This window comes from Ipomoea triloba, chromosome 14, assembly GCF_003576645.1.
Source record: "Ipomoea triloba cultivar NCNSP0323 chromosome 14, ASM357664v1".
NCBI classification, from domain to species: Eukaryota; Viridiplantae; Streptophyta; class Magnoliopsida; order Solanales; family Convolvulaceae; genus Ipomoea; species Ipomoea triloba.
Window position 1 is genome coordinate 9,587,140 of NC_044929.1, and position 24,303 is coordinate 9,611,442.

A 24,303-nucleotide genomic window follows, 5' to 3' on the forward strand; every position below is an offset into this window, starting at 1 on the left:
TCCATCATATCATATTGGACGTGTTGACTCGTCCATGACACATTATATTCTTGCTCCTATTTTCACTCCATTTCCTTATTTTATTCAACGTACATTTCTGGATATTGACTTTTCAACTTCCAGATATAACAATTCTTTTGCCGCAATAAATCCCAAAGAATTCACTACAAACATATGGAAATATCCCATTCCATGTAATTACCAGGAATTTTCCGTACGCGCATTGCCCCCAGAATCCAACACCTCGATCCAACTGCCACAAACCGCCGCAAACCGCCAATTCCCACTGCTTTCCCCCCAGTCTCAGCCCACAATATATACATACAGACATTTGTTCGTAGTACATACGTGTTATCAGCAAACAACAACCTTATCCTTTTTCTTTCCAATCTATAGCAATCTCCCACGTATATATAAGGTCAGGTGTGTAAAAGCTTGGTCGTACACTAAAACACTTCACTAGTTTTCCAGCACCAAAATATCTTCTGCAAATGTTGTCAAAGTCCATGAATCAAGAAGAGGTTTTGATCAGCCCCAGAAACACCAAGAAAATCACTCATTCTTCTTCTTCTTCTTCTTCTTCTTCTTCTCCCTCCAAGAATTCTGGGTTTGTGAGTTTTTGTAAGAAGCTAACCAGAAAGAGAGCCAAAGGGGAGGAGGAGCTGAGCAGGCTTACGAGTTCTTCTTCTTCTTCTTCTTCATCTGAGGAAAATGGCAGTTGCTACGAGAGGGTTTTCGCATACTTTGACGAGGATGGAGATGGGAGGGTGTCGGCGGCGGAGCTGCAGAGGGCGGTGAGGGCGGTAGGAGGGGAGCTGACGGCGGAGGAAGCGGAGGAGGCGGTGCGGTTATCGGACTCCGACGGGGATGGGATGTTGGGGATTGAGGATTTCACCAAGTTGATGGAGGGGGAGAAGAAAGAGGATGAGCTGAGAGAGGCTTTTGGGATGTATGCAATGAAGGGCACTGATTATATTACTCCCAAGAGCTTGAAGAAGATGTTGGGTAGGCTTGGGGAGTCCACCACCACCCACAACTGCAAAGCTATGATTAGGAGATTTGACCTTAATGGAGATGGAGTTCTTGGTTTTGATGAGTTCAAGATCATGATGAGTTAATTAGTTAATCCAAGTTTACACTGCACACCCATTGTATATATTATGATAACTTGTTTTGTATTGTATGATTCAGTTGAATTCTTTTGTGTAAAACAATATTACTTCAATAAATCATATGTTTTTTTTTTCTGGGATGATGAAGGAAAGCACATAACCTGTAGAATCTCTTATCAATATACAAAAGACAATCAGTCAAGTTACTCATAGTTGACCCCTTCAACTAATGGAACAAGAATTCAAAGTCGTGACTTTATTGTTACACGTACGTATCTCTTGTTATCTTAGCTAAAAATACTTCTAAAAGCATCCTTATCAATGGAGTTTTTTCGCGGTTATTGAGGAATTTTTGTAAGTGTAATTAGGAAAGAGAAAATAGAAGGGAGAAAAAAAAAACAAATATGATTTATAAAAAATAAAAATAAAAAAAAAAATTGAAAAGACTTTGTCCGGCGCACCTGACGCGCCCACCTGGCCCGTGCAGTGGGTGCATGTTGTGCGCTGAACACGCACAACAGCCTTCCTTTTCTTCCATTTGCACTGTTTCAAGCTCCCATGTTTTCCTCATGTGACATTACAATAAATCTGACATTATCCCAAAAAAAACCATCCATATGGGTGCCCTAAAAAAATCTTACATATAAAACTATAGATGATTGTGCAATGGCGTCAAAATGCGACTTGACCCTGGAGAGGCAGCACACCTTAGGCAAGAAACTGTCTATGCACCCAAGCATTTTCTTTACAAAGCTCTCAACACATCGGAGATGAAAATAGTAGATAAGATTATGAACATTATTTAAGAACTAAAATGGTACATAGTACATCATCATTAACCGACAGTTAATAAAGGAAATTAACTGTTTTTGCTATTGCAGTTGCCAAGCAGCAAGTTTAGCTCCATGACTGACTGTTGAATATCATGGAGATCCTCCCCTACCTTGTCTGAGACGAAGAATGACTGGCAGGATAATGCCTCCTGCAGATGATTCTTTCTGGTTGTGGCAAGAGCTTTCTCTCTCTTTAAATCTTCTATTTGCTGCAATTCCATTTGTAATTCTTCATTCAAAATCTTCATCTCTTCCTCTTTCAGTGCTGCATCAAACAGGTGTTGGTGGTACTCGACAATCATGTCTTCAAATTCATTCTTCCCGTCTTCCTTCATTTTCAATATCATTTCCTTCTCACAGGTGATGGTTTGAAGCTTGACTTCCAGCTCCTTAGCTGACTTGGAACTTTTCTCTACCTCCTTTTCAATGGCCTGCAAGGGACCTTCGAGCTTTGCCATTTTCTTGCTCAGATCCTCAACTTCTTTTTTCAATGACCCAAGTTTCTCTTGAGTCTGCTTAATCTGATTTTGGATCTTTGTCTTCTCTTCCTCAGACTTCAGCAGTTCAGTAGCTTTCCCACTCAAGTGCCAATTCCTTTGTGAGGGGTCAACATCTGGTTTTGCAATGTTGTCTATGGCAAAGAGAACCCTATCATTTTCGAGACTTTGGTTTTCTTCCTCCAGTCTCGTTTTCAAGTGTGCTAGGCTGCTTATTAGTTCACTTTCAGACTGTTTAGCTTTCATTTGCAAAACCATATATTCATCCTTAGAGGCTTGAAGACGGGATAATGCTGATTTCTTTTGGTCAAGTTGTGTTAAAGAAGTGTTCCACCTCTGCCTTGCTTGAGTTTCACGGAGCTCAAAGTAACCGATTGAGGAAGAGAAGCTTGATAAAGAGTATTTCAGTGCAGATAGCTTTTTATCCACCACGGCTTTCTTTTCCAGCAATTCTGAAGATAAAATTTTAAAGGATTCAAAACCTTGCTGTTTAGCATGAATACTCTCTTCTAGTCCCTCAACTTTTCTTGAAAGTTCATCAACCTCAAGAAATGCTCTCTCCAGTGAGCCAAACATGCTCACCGTGTTGGCAGATTTCATAAGCTTTTCCTGTGCTTCATAAAGCTTCCTTTGTACCAACTCTAAATCTTCTGATACATCAACTGTGATCAAATGTGATGATTTCTCATCCATATCAGAAACAAGGCCTGCATCCTGATTTGAATCAGGACAATCTGCTTTCTCCATCTCATCATCATTTAAGATTCCAGATTCTTTCTCCCCAATTGTTAAACTCGCCACTGATCCTGAAAGATTACTCTGTGTAACTCCTGTTGTCTTGCAGAAAGGAGGTTCATCTGAATCTGAAGTATTACCCATGTATGAATATTGACTGTATTCTTCTTGTACATCTACTTCAATCAAGCCAGCCTCCTCGAATACTTGTTCTGGATTTGCAGATACACTATTGTGCTCATCTAAGTAAAGATTTTCACTTTGATGTTGCATGTCAGAACCAAAAGAATCAATCATCTCTGTAGTAAAGCAATCTATGCCCGAAATTTGAGATTTTCCAGATTTTGGAGATTCCCCTTTATCCTCAACAATTTTCTTCTCAGTAGAAGAAATCAGTCTTTTGAAATCATCTCTCTCTTGCATAGCTTTCTCATAAAGGCCCATCAGTTTATCATTTTCTTCATGCATTTCCATGAGCTGATTGTTCAGGCGTTCAACATCTCCTTTCTTCTCTTGCATAGCATTCTCATAAAGACCCATCAATTTTTCATTCTCATCATGAATTTCCACAAGTTGATTGTTTAGGCACTTCACCTCTCTACTCTTCTCTTGCATAGCATTCTCATAAAGACCCATCAATTTTTCATTTTCTTCATGCATTTCCATGAGTTGACGGTTCAGGCACTCAACTTCCCCTTTCATCTGGAGTTCCTTCTCATCATGCATTTCCACAAGTTGATTGTTTAGGCACTTAGCCTCTCTGTTCTTAGCTTGCATGGCATTCTCATAAAGACCCATCAATTTTTCATTTTCTTCATGCATTTCCATGAGTTGACGGTTTAGGCACTCAACTTCCGCTTTCATCTGGAGTTCCTTCTCATCATGCATTTCCACAAGTTGATTGTTTAGGCACTTAACCTCTCTGTTCTTATCTTGCATAGCATTCTCATAAAGACCCATCAATTTTTCATTTTCTTCATGCATTTCCATGAGTTGACGGTTTAGGCGCTCAACTTCCCCTTTCATCTGGAGTTCCCTCTCTGCAGTATCTTCAGATAACTTATGGGAGTCATCTTGACAATTCTGGCATCTAAGGTTAGCGCTGTTCTTCTCTGCAACCGCTTGCTCGTACAGTTCAATCAGTTTTTGGTTATCCTCAATTAAGACCTTAATCTTCGCTCTTAGTTCCTCGTTTTCTTTAGACAAGGATATAGCTGTTTCATGAGCTTCGGCTTCTCTTTGGCTTGCAGCTGCAATAGCATCAACCATGGCTTCGAGTTCCATCTGGTCACTGATACCAATATTTGGCATCTGACAGTTTGTTAGAGAAGAAAGATCAGATTGCACTTTATGAGATTCTTCCAGGATAGCTGCTTTAGAAGATCTCTCTGATTCTAGCTCTTTTTCCAAGTCATTTACATGCCTGCAAGAGTAATGCATAAAACCGAGATCAGAAAAGAACACTGGCAACAATGGGGTGCATTAAAATAAGAATTGAAAACTACCTTTCCAATTTTTCTTTCTCCTCTACACAAACATCAAGTTTTTTACGCAGGGCGTCCAGCTCTGATTGGATGTAAATTGCCTGAAACGATAAGAATAAAAAGATAAACAAATTCTTCTTCCTTTTATTTGCTCATTGCTATAGAGAAAATGCAAAAATACCTGCAAGCGAAGGAACTCGTTTTCCTCATCAGCTACAGTATGCATAGGTGTGGCAGGTTTCTGCAGCAGAAATGTCAAATAAAAATAACATTAAAAGAAATTTAGGTTGTAAATACCTTCAGATTGGATCAGATGATAATAGACATTTGGCACCACAATATTCATGGTAATCACTAAAAGAGAGAAATCTCAATTATGAATTGTAAACATACTTTTACGCAGAGATTCTATTATGGCTCTTAATAAATCCAAAAACAAAAAGTGAATTAGTACCCATTCTATATAATTTGCAAACAAGTTTCAAAGAATGGGAAAGAGGATAAGTTTGTTTCCCACCTGATTGTAGATTAGCAAATTGCTGTCATTGTTAATATCAGTTGCGAGCTCAGAACTTTCTTCCTGTAAACATAGATGGGTTTGAGTAAAAAGAAGAAATAGGTTAACAACACTCAGCATGCACGAGTTATGACACAAGGCAGCAAATCGATAAGTGGATTGGGAATGAACCTGGGTATTAATGGGATCCGAACCATGCATGAGTTTCCAATCTAGAGCTTCTCGTAACTGCAATAAGAAACGAGACCCCCAAGGGAACAGGAAAATTTAGTTCACTGTTAATTGAGAAAAACAATGGAAACAACATTCAATGGACCATAAGTCATTGCTTATCAACAGCTTATTGAAACCAAAACAAGAAAGTAATACAGACAAGAAAGAGATATAGAATAAATCAAGTTAAGAAAAAACAAATGTCAAACCTGATTCTCCAGTATCATGATTTGCTCATTCATCCTTTCCCGTTCACCTTCTTCATAGAATGATTTCAATCTGTATTTCATTTTTATGCAATAATTAGAAAGTAAAATGAATGAAACTTTCAACTGAGAATAAAAAAGCAGTGAATTCCATATCCGTATTACTAATACTAACGTAGATTTGGAACAGCAATAAAACTATCAATCTTCTAACAGAAGAAACAGAAAAATAAGGGAAATCATATCATGATATACATACCTTCTTATTTCCTCCTTCAATCGCAGGTTTTCCATAGCAAACCTTGTCACTTCTTGGTTACGATCAACTTGATTCCGTAGAACTTCTATTTCTTTCAACTGCTCCTCTTTCTCTTTTAACAAGTGAACCTCAGCCGAAATTTTTCCTGAAGCAACTGATTCCAGCCTTTTGATTGCACCTTCTCGAAACCTTAGTCTCATCTTCAGCCCTTGTATCTCATCTTCTCTTTGTTTTGCCTAACGGGCAAATATAAGCACAACCCTAACATCAGTTCCCTTTCTAGAAATGTTAATGGTATGAGATTTTATGTTTCAATTTTTGCTATATTATCTAAAATGCTTAGACTAATGGAACATAAACTACATACAATGAGTTTAATTGAGCCCAACTTTACCAAAGACCTTGTAAGTCCAGTGACACATCCCTAAGACTCTATCTAAAAGGTTTCAAGTTTCGTTGTACCCAAAAAATGTAATGGAACTTAAAATGGGATAAAAATGAGATTCCATGCAGTTTTTTCCTATAAAATATAATACTCCAAGCATTCAAAATTCTTGTGAAATTCAAATGATAAAGTCAAGAAACTCTTATCCATACCAGCTGCAAGGCAGCCTGATTTTCAGCAACCAATGCCTGCATAGCAATGTCTTTATCCTTTTCCCTCCTAAAAGCTCCAACAAGGGCAACTTCATAGTCCTTTTTCTGAAATTACAAGTTATCAGCAAGAATCACAAAGAGAATTATTGGTTTAACTGCAAGAAATAGCACATACATATGACATCTTTTTGCCTGATGCAAGTGGGCTTGCAAATCCATGAAGTCCTTCCCATTTGATAGATGTTGGTGATCCTGGCAAGGCTACTGTCCTCGAATCAGTTTCATAAGCATCACCTCCTCCATTAACCACACTCCTAAGACGAGCAACTTCTTTCTGGAGATGAGAATAGAAGATTTCAGAACTCAGAATTAACAAAAATCCAGATCATTTTACTTGTTTTGATAGTTTCCTTATTATCAACGAAGAGAGGAAGCTATTTCTAGAACTGATTACCGTCATTAATTATTAGGAAGAAAACTATAATTCAAACTATACCTTCAGATTTTGAATCTGCATCCTCATTGCAATAACATCTCCAGAAGCATCTTCATTTACAACAGCCTGCACAGGGAAGATAAAAAAAATTGTCAGGTGGGAAAATGAAGAAAGGTTCTGCTAGCTATTATGTTTAACCGATATAACAATTTATTCATGTGGCAAAACTTCATTCCAACCTTGTAGAGAATTAAGTTATTGTAGACCATAAAAGCAAGAAGAAAAATGAAGCAAAGAGTTGGGGTTCACGTGAAAGAAATGCTTGTAACTGTTAGCAATTTATGCATGATAGACTGGTTAATTTTAGTAGTATAGTAGCCAAGATAATGATAAAAACATACATGATTCTTTATGAATTTGGCACGCTGAGCAAACTTCAATGTGCTTAGAGTTTCCAGTGAGCAGCTGCAAAAGTACAATCATAAATATTCATTTCTTCATTTGATTAAAAATTTAAAATGAATGATTTGATTTCAAAATCATTACAAGAGTTCATTCATAAAATTATATAAAGAAAAAACTAGATTGGCAGAGGGCAGCAAGCACAAATAAACATAAAAGTTACCTGTTGGAAGGACTAACATTCGCAATTATGATTGTTTTTGCATTCCCTCCCAACGAATCCTGAAAATAAGGAAAATTATGGGCATTCTCTACAGCATGACAGTTCTAAGAAACTATTAGCTTTCATTGAACAAATTTTGCATTAGAAGCTTAATTTTCTGGAGGGGAAAAAGAGAGGAAGAAGATTAACTCCAACAATTACTCTAGATGAAGAGATTTTATAGTAGAACTTATGAAACTTTAGGCCTTTCTTTGGGAAGCTTAAATCAGGATTTTTCACCTGTAACAAAAATGTCAACTTTGAATCTCGGTAAGGAACATGGAGTGTCTTCCCATTGGACATGCTAACAAGGTTCATAATCACAAGCCTACATTTTGAAAAACCAGTTTAGATTTAAAAAAGCAGACCCACTTATAAGTCTGACAAAATATCCATATAGGAATTACAAACCCCAATGTTGAGAGAGATTTGTTGATGTTAGTAGCTTCCTTTAGTCGTTCACCTTCAGCACCTGAACTTTTTTGCCTGATAAATAAGCAGCACAGTACATAAGTTTTGCAGGTGACTCTCATTTAAAACTCCTTTTTCAGTGTTTCATTGTAATTATTCTGTTTACCTTTCAGAACCTGCCAAATCCACTAGGTTAAGGCGTGCAAACCGATGATGAGTTACACCTTGGGACTCCCACTGCATATGAGATTGACATTGCAAATTAAATCTTTCTATCATGGTCAAAAACACAAAAATCAAGAAAGAAAACAAGGAAGATAAGATACAAAATCTTACCTTACTTTCAATGACACAAGTAAAAACACTGTGAGAACGACTGCTAGCACGATTCATATTTGTTGCAGCTACCTTCCTGTTGGCAGCACCCTGTTGGATAAGTTACAATAACCATAACAAAAATAAGTTTGACCTATTTGTTCAAAAAAATAAGTGTGATCTTGCTTTAGAACAAAATATAGAGAAAGTATGTCTAAAAGCCGTCATCACTATTCAGTATTATACCATTGCAATAAGCCTTAAACAGTAAAACATTAAAGACATACTCTTTTTGCTACCCTCCCTCCAGTCATTTAAAATTGCATTGTGTATGGCAACAAATTTCCCAGTTCGTGGTAGTTGGAACTTGGAAGATAATTCACATGGCACAATCAAACATCTGAAGGGCTATAACATTTTAGGAGTTCAATGGATGTGTTTAGGGTTTAGGAGTTCAATGGATGTGTACTTTACTACTTTATACACAGGATTGATTCAGTATCATGCTCTCAACTCAATTCAAAAGGAAAAAGAACAAATCCAACATGTCAGAATTGTTGTTCCATTTCCTTGCATATCTTGGACAGAAGTCCAAATCCTCCATCTTATATGTGAATATGTCCCAGATGGGCCAGAAACATCAACTACTTTTTGTAGAAAGTATGAAGCAGTTGCAAGGATACTCTCAAGTTTAACCAGTAACACATCCCCAGGTTTCAAAAATTAAGGTAACACTTTCTTTTTGTAAAAGCGGATTAGGTAAAGAGCTGATTTGTTCTTTAAGTCCAAACCGAACCTACAACATTAATCATGCAATTCACATAGAGTGAGACAGCCCGTGATAGATAGGAACGGGGTGTTCAAAATCACTAAAATTATAAACCCTGGTAAAACTGAAGAACTAGTTGGACAAGATCTTTGTTTTAATGTCTTCAGTATGTATAACTTTTTTTCTACTAAGATATAATGATGGTCAGGTTTGTACTCCCCAAGGAACTAGCATAGTTCTATCTCAGCTCGAAGATAATATAACTTCAGCTTGAAAAGATATTCAATTACAGAAACAGTTCTAATTAATACATACAATAAAATAGGTCACAGCATACCTGAACAAGTTGCTGTATCACATCTCGAGCACTTGTAACTTCAACCTCAGTGAGATTCTCCACATGAATCCCTTTCTTAGTATCTTCCCTTATCTGTAGAATACCAGATAAAACTTGTTGGTCTTCTCCTGGGATAGAAATAATGTTTTCCAACTAGTATTCACTTTAGCTCAAGCAACACTAAAGAAATGAAGGAATAGTGGGAGGAAAAAAAAAACTGGACTTCTTAATAAAGTGCACATATACCTTTTGTATCAGTTACCATATTTTATGTATTCATATAGTATATAAAATTAAATTTATCTATTGTATTGGGCTATTGGCAGAACTAGGAGTTCAGAAAGATATTCAGTGTAAAAGAATCACAAGTATATGCCACATTCAAATTATAGGAATTAATATAATTCAGTGTATAATATTCATGTCAACTGGGAAGTACAGGAAGAAAGGAAGTTCTTTTGTGTAATAATAAATTAATAATAATAATAATAATAATAATAATAATATAAAAAACAGTTGTTCATATATATATATATATATATATATTACTCATAGCATTTATAGATAGAGCACACATAGAATTTCCTTATTCATAGGCATGTGCACTACACCACCCTCCCCATCCCCCTTTATCCATCTTCCATGCCAGACGTTGAACAATCTTATACGCTTAACGAGAGAAAAATATATTATTTTTTTCTTAAAAAAAATCACCATTGTATAAAAAGGAATATGATCTAGCGAGAAAACGACCTTCAAAGTTTGATAAGAGATAGGAAACTAAAGGAACCAAAATATGCATGTCCTTTACCTGTAAATTAACAGAAGAAGGATCCAAGAGATCAAGAATTTGCTCATTGTATATTTCAAGAAAAGAACACCTGCAAGTAAATCGTATCTTCTCCTCCCTGCGTGCCTCCCTTTCCTGTGTCAGTTTGAAAGCACCCAACTAAATACTAGATTTCTCTCAATATCTAAACATAGGATAATACATAAACTAAACTGTATGAGAATCTGCATGCAAAAATCTTTAAGTTGAAATTTAACACCCAAACGTAGGAACTTAAACAGCTGAAGACCAATTGTCTAGTTCATACTTATAAATCTAAGAACTATGGTCCAAGTCTAAAAAAACTATATTTCTAACATTAATAATGCTCCCACTCAGATAAAAAGAGCATATATCTCATATCTCCCCTTCCCTTCTTTTATAAATACGCATTCATAGCACTAATACCTTTTGAATTCTTGAAAACAGGTACTCGAAGACTCGAGGTGTCATCCCACAATTTACACTATGTCTTCGAGTGCCTCCTTCAATGTCTCCAAGCATTGTATGTGTTTTGCCACTTCCAGTCTGTGCGTAACAAATAACCCATTAAATGTGAAAACATCATCAACAGATTTGCAATTAGAACATTTTAACTTAAACTTTGAGAGGAAAAATGCAGGAACTTTAATATCTGAATAGTTTTTTTTTAAAGGTAACAAACCTGGCCATATGCAAACATGCAACTATTGTAACCTTCTACACAATTTTCAACCATAGGCACTCCAGAAACTTTAAACAGCATCTCCTGATCAGTTTAAAACATGAAAACTTTAGCATACAATAAGTAAAGTAATGCGAATAGAAGAAACAAAGGTAAAGACAAACACACCTGGGTAACATTTTCATCTGCAATGAGGTCAAATGTAAAGCGTGACTCTGGATGCCCAATCCAAGTTATTGTCTGTGAACTATCTTGCCTGAGACATCGACTATTTCCATACAAAGATATCTCTGAACTATTCAAAGGACGTACTCTAATAATAACCTGATTAAATCAGTTAAACAAAATAAAAATTGGGTTAGTATGAAGAACTGAAAGCCAAAATGTCATGCTTATCATTTATAAGATGTCTCATAAAATTTTTCATATGTAAAAACTTCATTATTTTTTTATGAATTGAAGTTGGATTAACAAAGAACACTACATTTGTAGAGGGTAGCCCAATTAAATGAAATGTCTGGCAATTAAATAAATATAAATATTGTTTCCTAAATTGTGTTATCTCTCTCATGACAATCTTTTCTTGTAGAAGGGAGTATGAATTAAGCACTTCCCTACATATTTGGTGTTAGCATCTCTCTACAAGACTACAATCAGCTAAAATCTCCTCATTTCTATTATACCCCTAGAGTTATCAGCAAATACTAGCAGATTTTCTAGGAAAAGGAAAAATACCACCAACATTTCTCCAAACCCAAATTCTTCAGAATACAAACAAAAACGTGTGGCAAAAAAATCAAAAATAAAAGCGAAAATTAATCGGATAAAAAAGCATAGAGATTAGAGAGTGCTCGCAATACAATTCGGAAGCAGGTATACAGCACCTGAACATTGTGGTCTTTCCAGAAAGCAGGATCTTCACGGAACTCGAAACTCCGCAGTTGGTTAGACACCGCCGTTTGCGCACTGTCACCGTCGGAATTCTCACTCCGATCTTTGCAAGCTGATTTCAGCATCCTTAGATCCGGCGAGCTCTTGACCGCCGGCAGCGGCGGCGGCTGCTCCGACGAACTGTGGTGGTGGTGGGGGTCATGGAATCCGAATCTGGACTTCACTGCGCTCGACGCCTCCGATATCAACGGCATTGTTGACGGAGTTGATTGGAATTAAGCTGTAGGGTTGGGGGAAGAAATGGGGAGAGACTGAGAGAGGGTCTCCGTCTGTGGTGTCTTCTTTGCTGGTTTTCGAAATGAGAAATGGGGCGGGGTATTGAAATTCAAAATTGGGAGAGCTCACGAGGTGACCGTTTGATAGATTTGAAATTTTGAATACAACCCTACTAGCTCCCTTCTCCCTGCGTCTTAAAATAATGAAGAATTTAACCAATAAACCCGAATCTGTTTTTCTAATGCTACTCACTCTATTATTATTACAGTTCACGCCATTGCTTATAGATTTAATTATTATTGCTGGGAATGGAATCACCCACATCAAAAGTTATATCTAGTAACGAAGACGCAACTTATTTCCTTAATTATAATCTTATAGATTATCATCACATTGTTCGAGACAGGCCGGATGCTGGACCTGGCCCTTAGGCGCTTTACCCACCTCTGCTCAACAATCTCCAGCCATCAAGTACTAGAAATGTGGCTATGTTTGACATAGTTTATTTAGGAGCTTACAGTTTATTTTAAGATACTAATAAGCTATAAGTTCTGTTTGGTAATGTTTTCAAAATAAGTTAATAGCTTAAAATAAAAGCTTATTTTGAAAAGCTACATTAGATAACGTTTAAAAAATAAGCTAGTAGCTTCCTAATTTTTTCCATCTTTATCCTTATTATTTTAAATAAATGGCATCCTTTACCCCTCCCAAATAAAACTTTTTTTGGCATTTTCTCTTCAATATGTTTTGTTGTAATTTCAATTTAACATTTGTGTGTTTGAACATTAACTTTTGTATAAACTAATTATGAACTATAAACATTCTGTTTTACTTTATATATTTTCAAATATATGTTCTTACTTTATATTTTATTAAAATATATTGATTTTATTATTTTATATTTTAATATGTAAACAAATATATTTAAATTTAAAACTATTTAAATTTTATGAAGATGTCCTTTTTAGTCTTTTTACATTTATCAGTTTATTAAAAAGCTAATTTTACCAAACACTTTTAAACATAACAATTCTTCAGATTTTAGCTTATGACTTTTAGCTTTTTAGCTTTCAACTACCTTTTCAGCTAGGCGCAAATTTTACTGTAGACCATAAATCAAAACGACGTCGTTTTGATTAATGAAAACAGACGGCTAAAACAGCCTCCATTCCGCCGTTAACTTTCAGTTTATATACACTGCAGTTACTTTTCAACACAACTGTTGTTACCTTTCAACACAGCTACAGTTTCTTTTCGATATAACTACAGTTTCATTCGACATTATACACTCAAATATGTGAAAATGTTATTCAGTTTCATTTCAACACAACTATAGTTTCTTTTATAATACACTGCAGTTTCCTTTCAACGCAACTACAATATCATTTCGATATAACTACAGTTTCATTAGACACCCAAAAAATGTGAATCTGTTATTCAGTTTCATTTTATATACACTGCAATTTCCTTTCAACACAACTACAGTTTCATTTGATAATATAAAAACAAATACGAGGTTGTATCTTTTGAGATGAACTGTAGTATCCTTTACGGAGCTCCGTCGCAGCCATTTCTTTTATTTAATGAAACGACGGCGTTTTGTGACCATGGTACGGTCCACCGTATAACAACTGCTAGTTAGGTTTGCCAAACATAGCCCTGACCCATTTATCGGTCCTGGCCAACAATTACAATGTAATATATGTCTATACATACCTTCCATTTGAGAGAACCATAGAGATGTCATACATTTGTCAGAGATAAACATACAATTTGAGTACTTGGCACTTTTTGTTTTTAAAAATTTAAATTCGATTTTTAAAGTATAAATGGTTTTATTTTCACAATATAGGGTTTACTAAGTGCACACGTTTAATTAGTGGCTACACATTTTTTCCATCCCTAAAAAAATATTGGTTTCATTTGTTGTTCCTTAATTAATACTCCGTATTAATGTAGTGTATTTAGTCTTTGTCATTAACTTGTGACTACAAAAATCTGAAAAAACATTAATTTGTTATGGGTAGTGCGATAAATTCATTCCCTTGTTTATATATTCCTTGAAATTGAATTTCTTAGACTATTTATTTAATTTTATTCAATAACTACAATTTTCATCTTTCATAAATGATCATCAAGTTATTGCAAACGTATATTGAGAAAAGATGTGATGGATTTTTATGTTAACGTGACAATTTGTTACATATGATATATTGTGGTTGATGGATAAATACGTACAAAGATTACCCGTTGAGCCGGTCCGTCAAGTGTAACCCGATCCGTCAATCGCCAACTAGCTGGTCCGTCATAGTCATCAACCCGACTGGGATAAATCACTTGTGATCAACCGGTTTGCTTATACCGATAGGCCTCGTGACAAAATGCTCTCGGATCACCATTGGAGTCGCCCTGACAATAACACACCCGATCGATCTACCAAAGGATGACTGGTCGGTCAACAAAGTGACGCAACCTGCAAGTCGAAATCTTAACTTACACTACAAGTAACATCAGAATCCACTTGATCCGCAGTGCGGCGCCTGACAACTTGCAGAGATGGCGGTGCTGATACCTCGAGCAGCTGGTTTACACGTAGCTGTAGATCGACCGTCTGACCGAGCCAATGGGAAGGCGCCACGTCAAGCCACCTGCAGCAGCTCATTAAATGCTCAAGACCGCCTTCAACTAGTATAAATAGGGGGTCTCCCTCCTTCACTGGGGATCCATCTCAGATTGAAATCTACATTCACCACTCACAAGCACCTCACAACACTACCAGTCGTTTGTAATAGTTAGAGCACCTGTAACGATCGCTTCGCGTGATCCACTTAATATTGCAATCCACTCAACAGATTACCATTCACCATTACAACTCGTAGCCTTGGACCGCTCAGTCGTCGCCCGTAGACCGACCGACCGACTGACTCGCCGAGCGCCCCTTTTTCTCCATCCACTTGCAATATACGTATTCGTAGCGTAACCGTAATCCCCGGACAATTTACGCTATCATTGGCGCCGTCTGTGGGGACCCGAGCGAGACACTCTGTCTGTCCCGTTAACTTTTTCACCTTGCTTGTTTGAGATGGCAACCAGCAGGAGGAGTCGGAGTTAGGGCTACGTGCAGAGGGAAGGCTCGACCCGTCAGGTTGGACACCACCCCGACAATGTGGCCGAAACACTCCTCGAGGATGATCTACGTCGACAGTTGGACCGTTCGAGGGGCTTGATGAACGAGCTCACCTCCAACCACGCAAGACATGATACACAAACCACCCAACCAGTCGGTCAGAATCCCGACCAGCAAGTTGGACACACAAATTTCCACCCCGCCATTTCACTACCAATGAATGGCACAACCAACTCAAATCTTCATATGCCGATGGCGTACGCTATGCTACCCCAAACAGGTCAGATGCCGCCCCCAACACTAGGAGCACTTGGAGGTAACCTCGTTCAAGGAACGCCACCGCAAGGATTTGCTCACATGTATCAACCGTGGCCTGGGACTCCGGGGTATTATGTCGTGGCGCCAACCCCCCAAGTGATGGTAACCCCTCAAATTCCTGTTGTAAAACAACAGCAACCGGTAGCTCAACCTTCCTAAAGGCAATCACATCCGCAATCCCGAGAGCGTGACCTAGAGGAGATTCAATCAGCAGATCGGTCAAGGAGACCCGACCGGGAAGAATGTCGAGATCATAGTCAACCTAACGCTGCTCAACGTAGGAGTGCCTTCGATCGCATTCGGAAGAGTGCTAGATCTCGATTGGGGGCTCCGGATGACCATGACCGACCGAGGCAAAGACCACGGAGGACCGAAGAGACGGAGAGAAGCAGCACTGGGAGCGCGTCGCAGTCCAGAGGGGAAGGCAGGATGGGACGACTAGCCGGTCGGGTGGGTGACCGACCGGACAGGAGAGAACGACGTCCAAGCAGGGAAGATAGTCCTTACCGTTAGTTGGCCAGGATGCAGGAGAAAATGGACCAGTTGCAACGTGAGCTATGTGAGAAGAACAAAGAGGGAGAACCATCCAGTTCGTTGATTGACAACCCCTTCACTAACGATGTCATGAGCACACATTACCCACAGGACTTGAGGATCCCACTGGTCCGAACTTACAATGGACGATCTGACCCACAGGATCACATCAACATGTATTATGGCAGCATGCTGATGTTAGGAGTATGCGATGCCGTCATATGCAGAGCTTTCTTCGCCACCCTGGTAGGTAGAGCAGCCGAGTGGTTCAGAAGCTTGAACCCTCGTTCGATCGCGAATTTCAGCTAACTGGCTGACAAGTTCGTAAGACGTTTCGCAGCCAGCAAGTCAAGGAAAAAGCCTTACACCTATCTGAACAAAGTAAAACAGGATGTAGGGGAAGCCTTGTCAGCTTACCTGTCCAGATGGGAGCGAGAAGTAGACCAGGTTGAACCAATTGAAGATCAGGTAGCGGTTCATGCATTCCTCTCGTCGCTCCGATTCGGGGCACTTTACTATGACCTCATTGTCAAGCCCCCAAAGACATATGAAGATGCGATCACTCGGGCCAGACACCATGCAGACGCCACCGAGGCCAACACAGCGAAAAGACGAGAGGAGCAACCGGTCAGTCGGGACAAAGGTCACGACCAAAGAAAAGATCGACCACGTTTTAGGCAGCGTGGCCGGACGGGGGATGGACCGCGATTCACTCTACTGAACAAGCCACTGGTAGAAGTTTTGCAATTCGCCGAGCAATGTAATCTGGTGCACCCACCCGAGCCGGTACCCGAAGGAGCAGATAGAAGCAAGTATTGTGCCTTCCACAAGGTCAGAGGGCATGATACGACGGAATGCATAGCCTTGCGACTGATCATTGAGCAACTCATTCAGAGTGGAGAATTGGAGCAGTTCGTGAGGAAAGACGGCCAAGATAAGGGTAAGGCCAAGAAAAACGTCTGGAGAAGAAATCAGAAGGAACAATCGAAGGCACCCGGCCCACCAGAGTTGCACGATGATAAGGCGAATGGGAAAAAGCCGGTGATTCATGTCATCTACGAAGGACCGAAGGGAGGAGATTCTTCCCGCCAGAGGAAACAATGGGTAAGGAACCTATACATAGGATCGGTGCAGTCAGAACCGCGAGAGAAGAAGAAGCGCACGGAGCCGATATTCTTCACTGATGATGATCTTCCCATCTATGGAGAAACCCAGAGCGACTCGCTCGTCATCACGATGGACATCAATGGGACGGATGTGCAACGGGTGCTAGTCGACACTGGGAGCTCGGTAAACATCTTATACTTCGACGTGTTCACACGTTTAGGTCTATCGACCAACAAGTTGGCCCCCCTGCGGACCCCATTGTCTGGCTTCACCGGCGATTCCATAGAAGCGGAAGGAATCATCAGTTTGAACGTCGAGATGGGCACCCACCCGAATGTTCTGAAGACTACCATGGACTTTGTGGTGGTCAAGCTGAAATGCGTACACAATGCGATACTCGGTCGATCTGGCATCACCCAAGCGGCCGCCATCATATCGATGAGCCACTTGTGTGTGAAATTCCACACACCCAATGGGATCGGGGTGCTTCGGGGAGACCAGCGAGTTGCACGACAGTGTTACGCACAAGCAGTCAAGCAATCGGATCGCGAGGACGCTAGAATCCACACCATATCGCAGCAGGTAGACCATGGAGAACTTAAGGAGAAGCCGCAACCAGCTTCAGAAATGGAAGAGATCATACTCGACCCCAGTCAATCGGAGCGAACGGTTAGGATCGGTCGGGGTCTCCCGGTCGGTCTACGAGAAGAAATCATCAGTGTTCTGCATAAGTTCAAGAACATCTTCGCCTGGGGACCAGAGGACATGCCCGGGGTCGACCGATCTGTCATATGCCACCGCCTATCCATTCAACCGGGATTCAAGCCGGTCAAGCAAAAGAAAATACACCTGTCAAGCGAGAGGCGAGAATTTGTGAAGAAGGAGACCGCCACCCTCCTGGCAGTAGGTCACATCCGGGAGGTCCTGTACCCGGAGTGGTTGGCAAACGTGGTCCTTGCGCCAAAACCACCCACATGGAGGATGTGTGTAGATTACACCGATCTAAACAAAGCCTGCCCAAAGGACCCTTACCCATTGCCAAATCCCGACCAGATGGTTGATGAGACTGCCGGGTGTGAGTTGCTGAGCTTCATGGATGCATTCAACGGATGGTGAACAAGCTGTTCAAGGGCCTGCTTGGATCGACAATGGAAGCATACGTCGACGACATGCTGGTCAAAAGTCGCTCGAAGCAAACACACCCAACCGACCTGGCCAAAGCATTCAAAGTAATGGAAACATTCAACCTGCGTTTAAATCCGAGTAAGTGTGCTTTCGCTATTCAAACAGGGAAGTTCTTGGGATTTATGATGACGGGTCGGGGAATCGAACCGAACCCTGAGAAGGTCAGAGTAATCATGGAGATGCAGCCCCCCCGGTCGGTCAAAGACGTCCAACGACTAACCGGTCGACTTGCAGCACTTAGTCATTTCTTGTCTAAATCGGCTGAGAAGTCCCTACCATTCTTTCAAATATTGAAGAAGTCCAATGGTTTCGAATGGACATCTGCATGTCAATCAGCCTTTGAAGAATTGAAAACTTACCTGAGCTCCTCACCAGTCCTTTCCAAACCGGAGAAGGAGGAGACCTTGTACGTTTACTTAGCCGTGTCGGACCGAGCGGTCAGTTCGGTGCTTGTTCGGGAGGAAGCAAAAGGGGTCCAGAAACCGATCTACTACGTTAGCAAAGCCTTTCAAGGACCGGAATTGCGCTACACAAAATTCGAGAAGACCGCATTTGCACTCTAGGTGACTGCTCGGAAGCTCGCGGCATATTTTCAAGCTCATCCAGTTGTAGTTTTGACCGACCAACCGCTCGGGACGATCCTCAGAAACCCAACATTGTCGGGGCGACTGATCAAATGGGCTATGATGCTAACCCAATTTGCCATTGAGTACAAGCCACGCCCAACCATCAAAGGACAAGCATTAGCCGACTTCATCGTCGAATGCACTGCAAGGGACCCGGAGCCTGACCGACCGACCGCCCTAGAAGAACCCTGGTGGGAAGCCTCCACTGACGGATCGTCCAGCAAGAAAGGGTGTGGGGGAGGAATCGTGCTTACATCTCCTGAAGGCTTCAAAGTGTATCAAGCTCTAATCTTCAAATTCCGACCCACCAAAAACGAAGCGGAATACGAGGCACTCATAGGCGGTCTGCGGCTGGTCAAACAGATGAAGGCCGACCGACTGCGGTTACGGTCAGACTCCCGATTGATAATTGGACAGCTCTCTAATACGAACGAAGCAAAGGAGGACCGGATGATACGATACAAAGACATCGCACTTGAGTGGTTGCAGCAGTTTGACAAATACGAGTTGATTCAAGTACCAAGGGCGGAAAACACAGATGCCGACATGCTATCCAAATTGACCCAGGAAGCTCCTGAATACGTGTTAAAGATTGCTCGGGTCGAAGAGATTGTAACGCCTAGCATCGACATCATTGAGGTTCGACCGGTCGAGATAAGCGAGCCAGACTGGATGTACGATCTGAAAGGATACATAACCGATGGCACCCTACCGGACGATCCTGCACGAGCAAAGAAAGTCAGATTGAGGGCACCCCGATTCCAGTTGATCGACGGTAGGCTCTACAAACGATCGTATGGTGGACCACTCCTGAGGTGTTTGACCAGCGATGAGGCTAAGATTGTGATCGAAGAAGTCCATGACGGAATCTGCTCGGCCCACCAAGGACCTAGGACGCTAGCGCAAAAGATTTTCTTGTTAGGTTACTACTGGCCCTCTATGAATTTGGATTGTGAGCAGTACGTGCGGCGTTGCGCCACATGCCAAGAATTCCACAAGTTGCCCGGCGACTAGCGACCTACTACCAACCGGTCAGCGAGGTAATTCCATTCGCGAGATGGGGAGTAGACTTGATTGGTGCATTCCCAATGACGGCCGGTCGAAAAAAGTACGTGAGTGGCCATTGATTACTTCACCAAGTGGGTCGAAGCCGAAGCGTTAGCGACCATTACCTCCCAACAGTGTCAGAAGTTCTTATGGCACAATGTGATCACTCGCTTTGGCGTACCTGTCCACCTAACCACAGACAATGGGACACAATTTGACAGTCAACCGTTCAGAAAATTCATGGCTCACTTGGGCATCAGACACACCCGGGCGGCCGTAGCATATCCACAAGCCAATGGACAAGTGGAGAATGCTAACCGAACGATTCTAGATGGGCTGAAGAAGAAGTTGCAAAGTGCTGGCCGGGGATGGGTAGAAGAACTCCCATACGTCCTGTGGACCTATCGGACCACTCCAAGACGAGCAACCAACGAAACACCTTTCTCATTGGCCTACGGATTTGAAGCGAGAGTACCAATTGAAGCATGGTTACCTACCGCTCGGGAGAGGAATTACCGACCAGAGGACAATGATGAAATGCAAGGAGTAGAACTCAACTTTGTAGAGGAAAAGAGAGACATGGAAGCTCGGAGAATGATCGAATATCAGAAGGCCGCCAAGACTTACCATGACGGTCGAGTGAAGCCCCGCTACTTCCAAGTAGGCGACTTGGTGCTCCGACGGAGAGAAGCTAGCAGACCGAACGACCACGGGAAGTTTGCCAGGAAGTGGGAAGGACCCTACAAAGTTTCTGCAGTCGTCCAACCCGGCACTTACAAATTGGAAACTCCATCTGGACGATTGGTCGATCGGGTGTGGAACTCCGAGCACCTCGTGAAATTCTATAAGTAATATAGGGTCACTAGTGTGATGATTGTAACTAAAATGACGGAATGAAGATTTTGGTTTTTGACATCTCATTGTATGGACGAGTCAAAAAAAAAAATCCCTGGTCCTATCGTTTGAGGTTTTTGATCGGTTGAGTTATCCTGACTTAACCTGCACGATTTTGACCGGTCGAGTGTGTGATTAAGTTCACTTATTGAACTCCCGAAGCTACCGTTTGAGGTTTTGATCGGTTGAGTTATCCCAACCTAACCCGCACGATTTTGACCAGTCGAGTGTGTGATTAAGTTCACTTGTTATCTCCTGGAGCTATCGTTTGAGGTTTTGATCGGTTGAGTTATCCCGACCTAACCTGCACGATTTCGACCGGTCGAGTGTGTGATTAAGTTCACTTGTTGAACTCCCGGAGCTATCGTTTGAGGTTTTGATCGGTTGAGTTATCCCGACCTAACCTGCACGATTTCAACCGGTCGAGTGTGTGATTAAGTTCACTTGTTGAACTCCTGGAACTATCGTTTGAGGTTTCTGGTCGGTTGAAATATCCCGACCTAACCTACACGATGGTTTCTGGTCGGTTGAAATATCCCGACCTAACCTACACGATTTCGACCGGTCGAGTGTGTGATTAAGTTCACTTGTTCACGATTTCGACCGGTCGAGTGTGTGATTAAGTTCACTTGTTGAACTCCCGGAGCTATCGTTTGAGGTTTTGATCGGTTGAGTTATCCCGACCTAACCTGCACGATTTCGACCGGTCGAGTGTGTGATTAAGTTCACTCGTTGAACTCCCGGAGCTATCGTTTGAGGTTTTGATCGGTTGAGTTATCCCGACCTAACCTGCACGATTTCGACCGGTCGAGTGTGTGATTAAGTTCACTTGTTGAACTCCCGGAGCTATCGTTTGAGGTTTTGATCGGTTGAGTTATCCCGACCTAACCTGCACGATTTCGACCGGTCGAGTGTGTGATTAAGTTCACTTGTTGAACTCCTGGAACTATCGTTTGAGGTTTCTGGTCGGTTGAAATATCCCGACCTAACCTACACGATGGTTTCTGGTCGGTTGAAATATCCCGACCTAACCTACACGATTTCGACCGGTCGAGTGTGTGATTAAGTTCACTTGTTCACGATTTCGACCGGTCGAGTGTGTGATTAAGTTCACTTGTTATCTCCCAGAGCTATCGTTTGAGGTTTTGATCGGTTGAGTTATCCCGACCTAACCTGCACGATTTTGACCAGTCGAGTATGTGATTAAGTTCACTTGTTAAACTCCCGGAGCTATCGTTTGAGGTTTCCGATCGGTTGAAGTATCCCAACCTAACCTGCGCGATTTTGACCGATCGGGTGTGTCATTAAGTTCGCTTATTATCCTCCGGAACCATCGTTAGAGGTTGTCGATCGGTTGAGTTATCGCAGCCCAACCCACATGTTTTAATCCGGTAGAATGTGCGACTGAGTACACTTCTTATGGACTTACCACTGAAGGTTTTGTCCAAAGTATATTTTTCCCGGACCGACCAACTGGTCTCGTCCGGTTGATCAATTGGTTGTAGTCATTAGCCAATCACCTTCAATATTGAAGGGCGCCGAAAGCAAGTGACCCCACGAGCAGCCATATGTTTGGCGCTTTGTATAAGCCGAGGGTCAGTTGCGATGTTTTAACGGACTGCAACCCAGTTGCCGTATTTTTGCAGGTTGAAAGTCGCATGGTGACTGGTCGGTCGGACACGAAGAAAGCAAAAACATGTCAAGGGCACAGACAATGAGGAAATAAGCAACTTCTATTCAATAAAGATGAAAACGATGATCAAAGTCTGACCGGCACAAAGACGGGGTCGGTCTCCCGTGAAAATATTCGACCTACAAATCAACTATCTACTTAGGGTCCTGGTTCCTAGAAGCAACAGTGGAGGGATCAGTCGGACCAGTAGTAGGATCGGTAAAGGGCTCCGGGCCAGGCGGCGCCACATCTTCAGGTAGCATGGCGCGTAACTCCTCCCAGGTTTCAGGTTGCACGGCCTCCTCCAAGGCCCGGTGCAGCAGCACCTACATAGCTTCCTTTCCCCGAGAATAGCCCCAAGCAGCCTCTCTACGAAGCATCTTGAGCCCCACTGGGTCCCGTAGCAATGTCTGAAACAAGGGGAGAGCAGCTTCCTCGGACTGGCAAGCAGATGCGACTAAGTTAGGGAGGGCGGCCGGTCGATTAGCAAAGTAAGCGACCGCATCCTTATGGAACTGAGCAGAGCCTGGATATTGCTCCCAAGACTTCAAGGCGGCCTCATGCTTCCTCACTTTCTCCCTTAACATCTTCAACTCCTCCTCCCGCTCTATGTCAGCAGACCGAGACCGGATGAAGAGCTCGACACTCGAGTGGGCAACGTGGAAAATGGCTTAGTCAGTCACACTGGAAAATAGATGAGGGGGGGAGAGAGTAAAATTACAATCAACAAGTCGGAGCGGGTACCTGAGATAGACCGCGGACAAGGTGTTCTCCCACATAGTCAGTCGTTTGGCTGAACAAGTTCACAGGAGGAGGAACGTACTGGAACATCACATTAAACATCTCGGAAACACTGACTGAGCCGCGATTCAGTATGTTGACAAAGGGGACCTCCTCACCGGTCACCCGGGGTCTCTTGGGGTCCGTTGTAGGTGCAAGCTCTGGCGTCTCAATTTCAGTTTCTCCCATCGGGCGCTTCCCGCTTGATCTGGTCTGGATGGGGGCGACGGACGAACCGGGCGTACGAGAGGAAACTGGTGGTCAGTCACCCGCGTGCTGCTCCCCGGAAGACGCGGTGTTCTTCTTCTTAAAAACGACCTTCAAGCTCTTTGACGTTTTCCCCCCATGCGAGCTCTTTCCAGTCGTCCCGAGAATCTCCTCCAAATCGCTGCCTAGCTCCATCTCCTGTTGACCTGCGCAAGGGAAAAAACACAAGGCGTTAGGAAAAGAGTCAAGGTGAATTGCACAATCTCGCCGACCGACCAACCACCTGTGATATTTTGATCAGTTGCCTCGTAAGATGGAGGGGGGAGCCGAGCCGATTTCAGTGCGTCAGGAGAATGAAAAATTTCCCAAGTGTAGGTCTCTGACGATATCCTTTACACAACCGTACTGATCAGTGAAGTCTCGCGCGGTGACACGCACTTACGCATTTGTTCTGACCAGACGTTCGTGAAGGGTGGCCCATCATCCAGACAGACCCGAAGGAACTTGTTTCTCCATCTGCGATGATTGTCTGGAAGATCAGAGATTTTACCAATCACCCCACGACTCTGGATCATGATAAAGCCGCTCCCATAATTTTTTCCCATTGGCTTCACCAGATGCAGGAAATTGAAGAGCTCCACTGTGCATGGGACGTGATGACGCAGGAAATTGAAGAGCTCCACTGTGCATGGGACGTGATGACGCCGAAAATTGAAGAGCTCCACTGTGCATGGGACGTGATGACGCCGACAGATCTGTGG

At 41.9% G+C, this 24,303-nt stretch overlaps 2 protein-coding genes across 2 annotated transcripts; one reads left to right on the forward strand and one right to left on the reverse strand.

Annotated features, from left to right (window-relative positions):
* The first annotated feature begins 246 nt into the window (after nucleotides 1-246).
* On the forward strand, nucleotides 247-1,252 carry LOC116004594 (calcium-binding protein CML39-like). The gene has a single exon (XM_031244708.1). It carries the CDS (start codon nucleotides 492-494, stop codon nucleotides 1,116-1,118), a length of 627 nt encoding a protein of 208 aa, XP_031100568.1. The 5' UTR covers nucleotides 247-491; the 3' UTR covers nucleotides 1,119-1,252.
* A 432-nt stretch (nucleotides 1,253-1,684) lies between these two features.
* LOC116004593 (kinesin-like protein KIN-12E) lies at nucleotides 1,685-12,199 on the reverse strand. Its single transcript, XM_031244707.1, has 22 exons — nucleotides 11,763-12,199; nucleotides 11,047-11,202; nucleotides 10,879-10,962; nucleotides 10,623-10,742; nucleotides 10,197-10,310; nucleotides 9,386-9,478; nucleotides 8,301-8,390; nucleotides 8,131-8,201; nucleotides 7,965-8,039; nucleotides 7,794-7,881; nucleotides 7,515-7,573; nucleotides 7,291-7,354; nucleotides 6,950-7,015; nucleotides 6,629-6,787; nucleotides 6,454-6,558; nucleotides 5,857-6,092; nucleotides 5,601-5,670; nucleotides 5,350-5,406; nucleotides 5,179-5,241; nucleotides 4,843-4,902; nucleotides 4,683-4,762; nucleotides 1,685-4,600 (listed from the first exon to the last, which is right to left on the reverse strand). Exons 1-22 carry the CDS (start codon nucleotides 12,021-12,023, stop codon nucleotides 1,972-1,974), a joined length of 4,800 nt encoding a protein of 1,599 aa, XP_031100567.1. The 5' UTR covers nucleotides 12,024-12,199; the 3' UTR covers nucleotides 1,685-1,971.
* Nucleotides 12,200-24,303: the final 12,104 nt, after the last annotated feature.

Bases quoted from the DNA above. Each gene is read 5' to 3' on its own strand.
- LOC116004594 (XM_031244708.1), top strand. From the start codon at position 492: ATGTTGTCAAAGTCCATGAATCAAGAAGAGGTTTTGATCAGCCCCAGA.
- LOC116004593 (XM_031244707.1), bottom strand. From the start codon at position 12,023: ATGCCGTTGATATCGGAGGCGTCGAGCGCAGTGAAGTCCAGATTCGGA. The intron at 8,202-8,300 runs GTAAGATTTTGT...TCTCATATGCAG, and splicing joins CTTGTGTCATTGAAAGTAAG to TGGGAGTCCCAAGGTGTAAC. The intron at 6,559-6,628 runs GTATGTGCTATT...TTGTAATTTCAG, and splicing joins CAGGCAAAAAGATGTCATAT to AAAAAGGACTATGAAGTTGC.